We start from the raw sequence: 14,042 nt of genomic DNA on the forward strand, positions 1-14,042 counted from the left end.
GCAGAGCTCTGTTCTGAGAGTAGCACCAGGCACAACGTTCACTTCCCCAGAGTGCCAGCAGACCCCAGATGTAAGTGATTGGCCTACTTGTCATCCTTGGAGTGTAAGAGTAATGGACTCTGATGCCTCCCAAGCTGGTGCCCTTAGTGTTATAGTGAAAATTGTGCAGCCAGGCAGGGGCATGGATCATAGGTGGTGTTAGTAGAAAAGAACCTGGCTGGTTGCAAACTTCACACATCAGCTAAGCTCTCTATTCAGGAATGAAGTTTCATTTAGGAATGGGGTGATGCCTCTGATGGATCCACTCTGCTGGAGGAAAATAAGCCATCAGCCAAAGGGGAAGTTTGCACTTATATAGGTTATACTGAGAGGTAACCTAATTATTGTAGAGTGTGTCTAATGGAGGGTCCGGGGTCAGCGGTCAGAGGACCAGATGGAGGGTCTAGTGTCGAGGTCAGTATTCATCTCTTTCCCTCCATGGTCTCATTGTACTATCATTGAGAAAGGACTTATTTGGGGAAGGGTCAATACTTTGGCTTCTTCCCAGAGACTGCTAGTCTAGGCTTGGATGAGTATTTCCTCCCCAGGGCTGGTCTTGTCACCAGTAAAGATTCTTTCAGGGGAAGGATCAATGCTATCAATGTATGGCTTTTTTTTATTCCCTTCTCCCAGGCTGCACTATTTTTGTGTTTTTCATTTTCTATATCCAACAGCCAGTTCTTCTTAAGAGAGGCAACTTGGGCTGGTCATGAGGGCTGCCTGGGCAGGCATCAAAGGCAGAGGGCTCCTTGGGGCACAGATATTGAATCTGAGTCTGCATCTGTGCAGGAGACCAGGAAGGGACTGCTGACAGTGCATGAAGTTCAGGCTTCATGAGTGCTGGATCATGGGTTAGGATAGGTGGAGAGACATGGGGAGGGCCTTGCAGCTTTAAGCTTGGTCTTGCTTGTGCAGAGAGGAGCTATGTAGGAAAGTGTACATGATGGACACACCCCACTGTAAGGTAATGGGAAAGCAGTGACAAGAGACTGACATTGAGAGGATACACCAGTCAGGAGGCTGCTGTCATGGTGAAAATTGCAAATGGTTAGCAGACAGCATGGCTGGGCTAATCACCGACTCCATGGAAGGGAGGCAGAGGAAGAGGATAGCCTTCCTGAACTCATTGCAGCTTTGTGCAGTCACCATGAGAATCCAGGGAGGAGCAATGGGTTTGGGAGCCAGTGGTGACATCTGTTTGGGATAGGTTTGGATGTCTTCTGTGTAAGTTGGATGTAGGAATTGGAAGCTTGTTAGTAATGACAGGGTCAGAGAAAGGGTCTGGAGCCAGGTGCAATAATACATCCCCATGATCCCAGTGGCTTGGGAGACTGAGGCAGGAGGATCTCAAGTTCAAAGCCAGCCTCAGCAACTTGTAGAGGCCCTTAGCAAGACCCTGTCTCAAAATAAAAAAAGGACTAAGGATGTCACTCAGTGATTAAACAGTCTTGCATTCAATCCCTGGGACCAAAAAAAAAAAAAAAAAAGAAGTGTTCTGAAGAGCTGAGGTCCTATGTGCCTAAAATGACTGGGTTTGCACTGTGGAGTATGGTCCATAGCAGAGAATTGAGGACTACTGAGGGGAGAGAGAGTTGCCAGTGACTAACTCCATCAGATAGCAGGAAGCCAGATTACAAGAAGAAATGGCATTGTGCTGAGTCCTAAAGGATCAGAAGGCTCTCAGGTAGGGAAGAAAGCAGAAAGAGAGATATTGGCATTTCAGAAGGAGACCAAGGCAGCTTTGGGTCAGGGCAAGTCTTCTCTCTGACATCTGTTGACCCTGAGGTTCTGCTTGACTCAGCCACTCTTTGTATGTAAAAGCTGCTCTGGGTTGGGCTTCTTTATGTCTGAGTGCCCACTGGCCCCGAGTTCTGACCAGTTCTCTGCGCCCTTGCTTAAATCTGGCTGATGGCTTGTGTGCCCATGTTGCAGGTCACCACCTTCTCCAGACTGCTGACCAACTGTGACTGCGAAGCTCTAGGGGCAGAGGTGAAGGGCTTGGCCCCTAAGCCTGTGATCCTGTCACTGCAGCAGTTTGACACTGAGTACTCATTCCTCAAGGAAGTCCAGTGAGGCGCCCTGCCTGCCCATCACCCTTGGCCCCTGCCCTGGGAACATGGTATCGCATGCCAAGGTGTGGTAACCACTTGTAAGGAACTCTGAGTACTATGGAGGCTCATTGCTCAGCCTCCTGGTATGCCTCTCTGGCCCCAGTTGTAAGACAGCTGTGTCCGTCTGTCTCCTGAGCACTGTGTGGCCCTTTTCTTCTCCAGTGGATTGTATCCTCACCTTGTGGAGGGAGACCCCACCTGGATGCTGGGTTCTGCATGGCCTGTGTTTCCCTTCACTTTGTGGAGTGTTATGATCCATCTTTTTGTTTTTTTTTGTGTGTGTGTGTGGGTTTTTTTTTCTTGTGCTGGGGATTGAACCCAGGGCTGCTCTACCACTGAGCCACATCCCCAGCCCTAATTTTTATTATTATTAATTCTGAGATAGGGTCTGGCTGTGTTGCTGAGGCTAGCCTGGAACTGGTGACCCTCCTACCTTAGCCTCCTGAGCTCTGGCTGCCCATGTTTTAGGACAGAGGACTCACTGGGGTGATTCTCTTTTTCTTTCAGAAGCAGCTTAATGAAGACAGCCAGATGTAAAATCCTCATTGTCCAGATAGATTTTGATGATGGAGCTCACAGTGCTCAGCTCATTGTATCAGCTAAGTATGTTCTCAGTAGTTTTCTAGGAAAACATAGGAAGCCAAAATCTCCCCAGGACATCCTGAAGAATTTTTTCCATGAAAACAGTGTGGAAATAAGAATGACTCTCCCTCCCAGCTCCTGACATGGGCTAGAGAAGCTAGAAAGTAAAGGATGAAGGAAAAGGCCTGTAATGGCACAGAAATTGTGGAATGAAAGATGCATCAATAATGGAATTTTTGTAGTGTTTAGGAGGATGTGTTAAAGCTGCATTTGCAGTCATTTACAGTCCTTTTTTGATCATTTTGATTTTGAATCGCATAATTAAAATTAAAGTTCAGTCTGGGATTTAGCTTGGTGGTACAGCACTTGCCTAGCATGTCTGAGGCCCTAGGTTTGATCCCCAGTACTGCCTAAAAAAAAAAAAAAAAAAGAACTTATCATAAGTTTAAGGGCAGTAAGATTATATAAATAAATTAATATTTATTGAACATTTTTGTGGTGTCCATAAATCTGAAAATTTCAGAATTATCTATGTTCTGTTAACTCATGTAATTAAGAGTGACATCTGCTCCTTTAAAGCACTGGGTGCCTAGGATAAGTTAAGACCCAGCCAGATGCTATGGGGAGGTGGTCTGTAGCCACTGGGTGTGCAAGGCACACTGTACCACACAACATTGTCTTGAAATTGGAAGGCCAGCAAGCCCTACCCTCTGAACACGGGGCTGCTGAGAAGGACAGTGTAGTGTCCTAGGGACAGAAAAGTGAAATCACAGAAAAGGAAAACAGGAAGCAACCAGCTTCACAGTGAAAAGCTTTTGCTGTAATCAATCAATCCCCCTGAACCCCTAGTTCAGGCAGTTTTAGAACTTTATATCTAGTGTATAGTGGGAGGGACTCAGAGGTTCACATTCTACAGAAGTTCCCATGACAACAAGGTTTTCTTTCACTGTTCTGGGCCAATTAATCCCTCAAAGATACTTTTTGCAAGAATTAGCACTGGAGAAAGGGAGAGCACTCACCCCCACCTCCAGCTGTTTCCATGGAACCCAATTAGTAACACTTTCCCTATTTTTGATTTATATTTTATTTTTTATTGATTTTTTAAATGACAGTGGAATGCTTTACAACACTTGTTACATATATAGAGCACAATTTTTCATATCTCTGGTTGTATATAAAGTATGTTCACATCAATTCATATCTTCATACATGACTTTGGATAATGATGTCCATCACATTCCACCGTCCTTATTAAGCCCCTGCCCCTCCCTTTCTTTCCCAGCCCTCTGCCCTATCTATAGTTCCTCTATTCCTCCCATGTTCCCCCTCCCTACCCTACTATGAGTCAGTCACCTTATATCAGAGAAAACATTCATCCTTTTTTTATTTGAAATTGGCTAACTTTGCTTAGCATTATCTTTTTCAACTGCATCCATTAACCTGCAAATACCATGATTTTATTCTCTTTTGTTACTGAGTAATATTCCCTTGTGTATATATAACACATTTTTTTTATCCATTCACCTACTAAAGGGTATTGAGATTGGCTCCACAGTTTAGCTATTGTGAATTGTGCTGCTATAAACATTGATGTGGCTGTGTCCCTATAGTATACTGTTTTTAAGTTCTTTGGGTATAGATTGAGGAGTCCTGGGTCAAATGGTGGTTCCATTCACATATTTCCAAGGAATCTCTATACTGCTTTCCATATTGGCTACACCAATTTGCAGTCCCACCAGCAATGTATGAGAGTACTTTTTTCCCCACATCCTCGCCAACACTTGCTGTTGTTTATCTTCATAATAGTTGCCATTCTGACTGGAGTGAGATGATATCTTAGAGTAGTTTTGATTTGCATTTCTCTAATTGCTAGAGATGATGAGCTTTTTTTCATATATTTGTTGTTTAATGTATATCCTCTTCTGAGAAGTGTCTGTTCAGGTCCTTGGCCCATTTGTTGATTGAATTATTTGTTATTTTGGTATTTAGCTTTGTTTTTATATCTTTATATACCCTAGAGATTAGTGCTCTATCTGATGTGTGAAGGGTAAAAGTTTGTTCCCAAGATGTAAGCTCTTTATTCATCTCACTGATTGTTTCTTTTGCTGAGAAGAAACTTTTTTGTTTGATTCCATCCCATTTATTGATTCTTGGTTTTAATTCTTGCACTATAGGAGTCTTAATAAGGAAGTTGGGGCTTATTCCCACATGATGAAGATTAGGGACTACTTTTTCTTCTATTAGAGGCAGTGTCTCTGATTTAATGCCAAGTCCTTGATCCACTTTGAGTTGAGTTTTGTGCATGGTGAAAGATGGGGGTTCAATTTTATTTTGTCACATATGGATTTCCAGTTTTCCAGCACCATTTGTTGAAGAGGCTATCTTTTCTCCAATGCATGTTTTTGACACCTTTGTCTAATATAAGATAATTGTAATTTTGTGGTTTAGTCTCTGTGTCCTATATTTTGTACTATTAGTCTACCAGTCTGTTTTGGTGCCAATACTGTGCTGTTTTTGTTACTACTACTCTGTAGTATAGTTTAAGGTCTGGTATAGTGATACCACCTGCTTCAATTTTCCTGATAAAGATTGCTTTAGCTATTCTGGGTCTCTTATTTTTCCAGATGAATTTCATGATTGCTTTTTCTATTTCTATGAGGAATGTCATTGGGATCTTGATTGGAATTGCATTAAATCTGTATAGTGCTTTTGGTAGTATGGTGTTTTTGATAATATTATTTCTGCCTATCCAAGAGCAAAGTAGATTTTTCCATCTTCTAAGGTCTTTGTTGATTACTTTCTTTAGGATTCTGTAGATTACATTGTACAGATCTTTCACCTGTTTCATTAAGTTGATTCCCAATTATTTTTTTTTCTTTTGAGGTTATTGTAAAGGGGTAGTTTTCCTCATTTCCATCTCAGAGGGTTTGTCACTGATATACAGAAATGCCTTTGATTTATGGGTGTTGATTTTACATCCTGTTATTTTGCCAAATTACTAGTTCTAGAAGTTTTCTGGTGGAGTTTTTTGGGTCTTCTAGGTATAGAATCATATCAACAGCAAATAGTGCTAATTTAAATTCTTCTTTTCCTATACATAGCCCTTTGATTTCTTTCATCTGTCTACTGCTCTGGCCAGTGTTTCAATAACTATGTTAAATAAAAGTGGTGAAAGAGAACATCCATGTCTTGTTCCAGTTTTTAGAGGGAATGTCTTCAATTTTCTTCGGTTTAGAATGATGTTGACCTGGGCTTAGCGAATATAGCCTTTACGATGTTGAGATATGTACCTGTTATTCCTAGTTTTTCTAGTGTTTTGAACATAAAAGGGTGTTGTATTTTGTCAAATGCTTCTTCTGTGTCTATTGAGATGATCATATGATTCTTATCTTTGAGTATATTGATGTGATGAATTACATTTATTGATTTCCATATGTTAAACCAACCTTGCATCCCTGTGATGAACACCACTTGATCATGGTGCACTATCTTTTTGATATGTTTTTGTATTCGATTTGTCAGAATTTTATTGAAGATTTTTGCATATATGTTTATTAGAGATTTTGATCTGAAGTTTTCTTTCTTTGATGTGTCTTTGCCTGGTTTTGGGATCAGGGTGATATTGGCCTCATAGAATGAGTTTAGAAATGCTGTGTCTTTTTCTATTTCCTGAAATAAATTATAGAATATTGACATTAGTTCTTCTTTGAAGGTCTTGTAGAATTTGGCTGTGTATCTACCTGGTCCTGGGATTTTCTTGGTTGGTAGTCTTCTGAAGGCATCTTCTATTTCTTCAGTTGATATTGGTCTATTTAAATTGTGTATATTATCCTGAGTCAATCTGGGCAAATCATATGACTTAAAAAATTTGTCGATGCCTTCAATATCTTCTATTTTATTGGAGTATAAGTTTTCAAAATAATTTCTAATTATCCTCTATATTCCTGTAATGTCTATTGTGGAATTACCTTTTTCATCATGTATGCTGGTAATTTGAGTTTTCTCTCCGTCTCTTTGTTAGCATAGTTAAGGGTCTGTCAATTTTATTTATTTTTTTCAAAGACCAATTTTTTGTTTTGTCAATTTTTTCAATTGTTTCTTTTGTTTCAATTTCATTAATTTCAGCTCTAATGTTAATTATTACTTGCCTTCTACAGCTTTTCCTTTTGTTCTGATTTTTCTAGGGCTTTGAAATGTATTGTGAGGTCATTTATTTGTTGACTTTTTCTTCTTTTAAGGAGTGAACTCCATGCAATAAATTTTCCTCTTAGTACTGCTTTCATAGTGTCCCGAGATTTCGGTATGTTGTGTCTATGTTCTCATTTACCTCTAAGAATTTATTAATACCCTCCTTGATGTCTTCTGTAACCCATTGATCATTGAGTAACATATTGTTTAGTCTCCAAGTGTTGGATTAATTTTTATTTTTTATTTTGTCATTGATTTCCAAATTCATTCCATTATGATCTAACAAATTGCATGGTAGTATCTCTACTTTTTTATGTTCGCTTAGAGTTGATTTGTGGCATAGGATGTGGTCTATTTTAGAGAAGAATCCATGTGCTGCTGAGAAGAAAGTGTATCCACTTGATAACAGATTGAAATATTTTATATATGTCAAAGTTATTAATTGTATTATTGAGATCTATAGTTTCTTTATTCAACTATTGTTTGGAAGATCTATCCAGTGGTGAGAGATGTGTGTTAAAGTCATCCAAGATTATTATGTTATGGTCAATTTGACTCTTGAACTTGAGAAGGGTTTGATTGATGAACATAGCTACTCCATTGTTTGGGGCATATATATTTATGATTGTTATTTTAAAAGTTTTAAATTTGTTTTAATTACTTATACATGACTGTATAATGCACTTATATACTTTGATACATCATACATAGATGGGATATAATTTCTCATTTTTCTGAGTATATATATTGTAGAATCATATTGGCCATACATTCACATATATACCTAAAGTAATAATATCTATTTTATTCTACTATCTTTCTTATCCCTACATCCCCTCCTTTCACTTCCTTCTATTTAATCTATGGTAATGCTATACTTTTTTTTGCCTTTATGCATATTCTTTGTTGGGTTTTTTGCATTACAATTCTTAATACACATATATACCACAATTTTTGTAACTCTGTTTGTAGATAAAGTATGTTGAAACCCAATTAAAGTCTTCATACATGTGTTTTGTATGGTAATGTCTGTCACATTCCACCATTGTTCCTAATCTCCTGTCCCCTCTCTTTCCCTCCCACCCCTCTTCCCTATCTAGAATTCGTCTATTCCTCCTATGCTCTCCCTCCCTACCCCACTATGAGTCAGCCTCCATATATCAGAGAAAACATTTGCCATTTGTTTTTTTGGGGAATTGGCTGACTTCACTTAGCATTATCTTCTCCAGTGCCATCCATTTACCTGCAAATGCCATGATTTTATTCTCTTTTATTGCTGAGTAAAATTTTCATTGTGTACATATGCCATATTTTTTTATCCATTCATCCACTGAAGGGCATCAAGTTTGGCTCCACAGTTTAGCTATTGTGAATTGTGCTGCTATAAACATTGATGTGGCTGTGTCCTTGTAGTATGCTGTTTTTAAGTCCTTTGGGTATAGTTTGAAGAGATCTGGGTCAAATGGTGGTTCCATTTCCAGATTTCCAAGGAATATCCATACTGCTTTCCAAATTGGCTGCACCAATTTGCAGTTCCATGAGAAATATATGAGTGTACCTTTTTCCTATATCCTCACCAACACCTATTGTTGTTTGTCTTCATAATACCTGTCATTCTGATTTGAGTGAGATGATATCTTAGAGTGGTTTTTATTTGCATTTCTCTGATTGCTAGAGATGATGAGAATTTTTTCATATATTGTTGATTGAATGTATATCCTCTTCTGAGAAGTGTCTGTTCAGGTCCTTGGCCCATTTGTTGATTGGGTTATTTGTTTTTTAAGTGTTTAGCTTTTTGAGTTCTTTATATATTCTAGAGATTAGTGCTCTATCTGATGTGTGAAGGGTAAAAGTTTGTTCCCAAGATGTAGGCTCTTTATTCATCTCACTGATTGTTTCTTTTGCTGAGAAGAAACTTTTTAGTTTGATTCCATTCCATTTATTGATTCTTGGTTTTAAGTCTTGCACTATAGGAGTCTTAATAAGGAAGTTGGGGCCTAATCCCACATGATGAAGATTTGGGCCCACTTTTTCTTCTATTAGACACAGAGTCTTTGGTTTAATTCCTAGGTTCTTGATCCATTTTGAGTTGAGTTTTGTGCATGGTGAAAGATGAAGTTTAATTTCATTTTGTTGTATATGGATTTCCAGTTTTCCCATCACCATTTGTTGAAAATGCTATCTTTTCTCCAGTGCATTGTTTTGGCACCTTTGTCTAATATAAGATAATTGTAATTTTGTGGGTGAGTCGCTGTGTCCTCTATTCTTGAATGTTCTGTTCATGGTTTCTTACCATTATTACTGTGTGGTCTATGTTTCTTTCAAGATCATATATTTTGTATTCATAAATGTGCAGTCTGGATAATCAGATACTTCCCCAGGGTGCTCATGGGAAAACTTTCAGGTCATTTCACCTACTTGCTGAGGTGTAGGTCCTGAGCTGGTACCCAGCAGCCCTGCCAGAGTGCCCCAGGCTGTCTGTGTCCCAGGAAGGCAAAGCCCTGGCCGGCTGCCCACCCAACTCCACACCAACACCCACTCTACTTTCTGGCATTCCCATGAAAGCCCAAACTGGCAATACTGTAGCTGACCCCACCAGATGCCTTCCCAACTTCTTCCAGATGTTTCTCTACCAGACCTCCATCAGGACCATGGGTCAGGGAAATAAAAAGCCCAGGGTTGAAGCTGAGCATAGCTCTCTGGGATCTGACTGCCTCTCTCTAATGCCCTGGGCACAACTCAGACATCAGGTTGGAACAATACCTGTTCCACCTTCCCTGAGATTACAAAGACCCCAGGTGGTAAGGGTTGGCTCAGGCCTGGCACAGTGAGGAAGGCTGTTGTCTGGAGAAGTAAAGACCACAGAGCCAGGGGTGATAGCTATCTATCCAGCAGGCCACAGGTAGGGACAGTTGGGTAGACAGACCCTTCTCTCAGGGTTGTGGGATCTGTGCTCAAGGGTGCAAACTAAAGGAGCAGGGTGTACGGGTGGGGTGCACAGGACTGGCTGGGCCTGGGGCTGGGAGGACAGTCAGAAACAAGGCCTGAATAGAGGGGTGGGTGGGGGTGGGGGCTAATTGTAGTGGCACCTCAGCTCCTTCCTGCAGAACCTAATAAATAGACCATGGTGATGTCCATATCTGCAGATCACAACTTCTCAGGACTAAGAATATTCTTGAACCTCTTAATAATTCAAGTCACATCCAAATCCAATTTCCAGTTCCCCTACCAGCCTCTGTGCTCCTTCCCAGCCCCCCAACTTGCCTAGCGTCTGGGAGGCACTGGCTTCCAGTGGTCTTACACAGGACCCCTCAGGGCTCTCACAGCCAGGGCTGGGTGGCCTGTATGACCTGTCCAAGGCCAGCCTCAATCCAATCCACACCTACTCAGACACTGGGCTGCTTGAGGGGGTGGAGCTGAGCCACATGGCCCCTTCCTCAACATCTCTCTAGAGCCACAGGCCTCTTGGGACCAACCCTTTGGGCTCCAGGTTCAACTCAGGCTGTAAAGGAGCCCCTTTGATCCCTAGCTTCTGTGCACTCAAAGTTGTCCTTGTGCCTCCTCAGATGAGGGCCTGAAGGGCTTTGCCTGGAGCTCTCTGTCCTGGTGGGGACACCTGGGTTCCAACTCAGGTTTCTGCCCTGTGTGCTGGGGTAAGTGACTTCACCTCTCTGTGCCTCTTTCCCCATCAGTGGGCTGGTAGGATCAATGTCTCCAGAATAAGCTGTGAAATTTTGGGGGGCAAGAGGGGGTGTCTGCACCCTCCTCTCCAGGTGCAGTTCCCAGCTGCAGACACCCCTTTCTTTCCCAAAGCAGCTCAATCTCTGGTCCCTCAGAGAGGTGAGGAACTTGAGGTGCCACCAGGAGCCTGTGTGAGGTGGGGGCTCCCCAGCCTGCTCCACCTGCCCCATCAGCAACCCAAGCCCACTGCACTCCCCTGGCCAGGCAACTTGTGGAGTTTTGCCAATGCTAATGACAGCAGAGGTGGCTGCACTGGCATGCAGGTGAGTGGCAGGCAGGTGGTGGGAAAGGAGCATGGAAGGATGATACTGCCTGTTCTGCCCCAACCCAGCCAGGGGACCAAGCCCCTCAGCCTCCGATACCAGAGGCCAGTGCAGGAAGGTGGTGAGACCCTGCAGAGGGCAACCAGAGGTGGTGGCAGGCCAGATGCACAAGCTGAGGGCCAGGATAGAGCAGAAAGACCCAGGATACCTTCAGGAGGGGAAGGAGGACACTGGGGGTCCCAGACCCAGGAAGAGGCCCGGCTGCCTGGGTTTCTGCCCGGTTGCAGGGAGATAGGTGTGGGGAGTAGCTTGGGTGCTTTTGGTTTTGTTTTTGGTGATTTAAATTTCATTTTTTCCTAAACAAAGTCATAAATGCCCAGTCTGGATTATCAGATAGTTTTGAGGGGTTTGGGATGAAATCCAGTCCCTCTTGCATGGCTCCCTGCTTTCCCTATCCTCCTGGATGGTTCTTTTGGTATTTACTTCTGAATAGCAATGTTGCCGCTGCTTTTTCCTTTTCAGATTTAGAAATTGCTCGTTGACATCCTGCTCTGGGGAGTCAAACTTTGTCCTCTCATGGAGCCCAGATGCTCACATGCACACGTGTGTGCACACATAGCACACTCATCCTGCTTCCTCCCATCCCCCTGAATAAGGGTTAAGTGTGTCCAAGATGTTTCCTTGCATACACTGGTTGCTGCTGAGTAACGTGTTTTAATTACATTTCTGTAATTTTTTTTTGGACTTAATAATTGCCTCACTTGGAGTATGGTATTTTCTATGTGCCCATTACTTATCCCCAAACTCTGCCATGGAATGAAATGGAATATGAATCTCTTTTTGATACTGAAAACATCAGGCCATCTATGTGCTTAATTTTTCCTGGAGCCTGTGGTAGCTGGCCTCCAAGATAGCCTAGTAATTTGCCCTCCTGATGGTGTCCTTGTCCTGCTGCATGGCACAGGGTGGGTGTGTATGAAAAACAGAAGATGGCAGAAGCCATGGCTCTCTCCCTGGCTCCAGGTTTAGGTTACAGAACACACTATGGCTCTTGTGTTGGTGTGGTCTCTATCTATCAATCTATCTATCTATCTATCTATCTATCTATCTATCTATCTATCTATCTATCTATCTATCTCCCCTCTTTATTGCTGCTGCCACTCTCTCCCTGTTTCCATTTCTTCCTCTCTCTCCCCACCTTTCCTCTTCCTCTCTGCTTTGCTCTCTCTCCTTCTCATTTTCTTCCTTTCTCTCCACTTTTCTCTCTCCTTCTACCTGTCTTTCTCTACCTCTCCCTTTCCCCCTGTTTCTACCACTTTTATTCTTCCTCTTGGCCTCCTTCTCCTTCTTTTGGCATTGTTTTGAGGGAGGTCCCCTGCCCCATCAGAAATCTCTCTGTGAATGGGTCCTATTGGCTACTATTAGCCATGGAAAGACATCATTTTGGAAGTAGTCCTCCATCCCCACACTTGGGAGGAAGGTGCCCTGGCTGTCCTCTTGGCTGCAAGCCACCTCATGACACCTATAACCTGAGTCCTCCACCATTCTGCTTCCAGATTCCTGTCTCCCAGAAACTGTGTGATAATAAATATTTGCTCTTGGATAACTTGATATACAGTAATACAGAGCCATTTTTCCTCAGATATGCATCTGTCAAGGTCACCTTCATACCTGTGCACCATTTATCATCAGGGACTTCCCTCCACTCCAGCCTGGGAAGTTCTTCTGTCTGCTTCTGAGTGGCATCCTTCCCACATCCCCCACAACCTATATTTTGGACAACTTCCTGGTTTAATACTGAGTGGCAAGAGTACCAGCCCATCTTGCCCCTGCTTCACCCCAGCCAGCACCCCAGCCCTGATCTTCCAGCAGGAAGCCTGAGAGTGGAGCTTTTTTGTTAACTTGCCTGAGACTTCAGGTAGATAAGAACTGCCCTGTTGGATGTCACCATGTTAAAGCCCATCTGCCTGGAGGGCCTGCTGGCTCCTCATCTGGACCACAGTTCTGTGTGGGTTAAGCCCATCTGTGTTAGCCAGCTTTCTGTTATTGTAATAAAATACCTGAGAAAATTGCCTTAAAAAGAGGGAACGTTCATGTTTCCAGAGTTTTCAGTTCATGGTCACCTGGTCCCATTACTTTTGGACATGTGGCAGGACAGCATATCGTGGCAGGAGTGAAGCTGCTCATCTCATTGCAGCCAGAAAGAAAATAAGAAGAGACCAGGGGCTCACTCTCTCCTGAAGCACAATCCCAGCAACCTAGGACTGCCCACTAGGCCCACCTTCTACAGGTTCCAGCACCTGCAGGGCCCAGTGGACAGGGCCATGGTCTGGGGACTAAGCCTAACACATGGACCTCTCAGGAACATTCAAGGTCCAAACAATGGCACCACTGGACTGGGCTGTCTGGTTTCCTGGGTGCTGGGGACCCTCCTTCAGCTTCACTGCTTATCAGCTTTGGCCAGTTTCCCCTATCCATAGCCCCCAATATGGGCAACAGACACCTGAGGGAGGAGTGGATCCATCCTCAAGCATACGCTGCTCCAATCCTGGACTTTGACCAGGCTGTCATCCTCCCTGGGGACCCTGACTGGCCTTCAGGTGGGTGAATCCTAGAGCAAGAGTGTGCAGGTGTACAAACCAAGTCATCCTGTGTGTGATCAGAACTACAGGTCACGTGTGAAAGAAACCACCTGAAGCAAAACTGGGTCATATGTGTTGACTCCAAGGTGAATCAACACTGCACAGCCTTGCTGCCTCCTGGCTCTCCATCAGCCCTGCCCAGTGGGGGCTCAGAAGCAGCCCCAGATTTCCTCACTCCTGCATCTAGTGACTCCATGCATGGGGATGCTCTACCTGAGTGGCTCCAGGAGAAACCCCAGGTGGTGCAACTTGGCTGACCCAGACTGTCACAGGCCTTTCCCTGAGCATGTAACTGTGGCTCAGGGTTGCCAGAGCCAGGGGCAGAGCCAGCCTCCACCCACCTATGGAGAAAAGATTTCTCAGTGGAAAGTCAAGGCACTGTTGTCAGAGGAAAACACCAGCTGGGAAAACTGAGGCTGGGGCCTTCTGCAGAAATGTAGAAGCTCCAGGGACTCATAGAGTTTCATTCACTCCAA

At 43.2% G+C, this 14,042-nt stretch overlaps 1 protein-coding gene across 1 annotated transcript in view; it reads left to right on the forward strand.

The window, feature by feature from the left end:
• Positions 1-13,005, forward strand: part of LOC110597411 (E3 ubiquitin-protein ligase RNF213) — a 53,572-nt gene extending 40,567 nt beyond the window's left edge. Inside the window, 1 exon segment of the mRNA XM_078029831.1 lies at positions 1,972-13,005. Coding sequence (XP_077885957.1) covers positions 1,972-2,112 — 141 coding nt within the window. The 3' untranslated portion in view covers positions 2,113-13,005.
• Positions 13,006-14,042: the final 1,037 nt, after the last annotated feature.

The sequence above is a fragment of the Ictidomys tridecemlineatus genome, chromosome 13, assembly GCF_052094955.1.
Source record: "Ictidomys tridecemlineatus isolate mIctTri1 chromosome 13, mIctTri1.hap1, whole genome shotgun sequence".
Classification (NCBI taxonomy): domain Eukaryota; kingdom Metazoa; phylum Chordata; class Mammalia; order Rodentia; family Sciuridae; genus Ictidomys; species Ictidomys tridecemlineatus.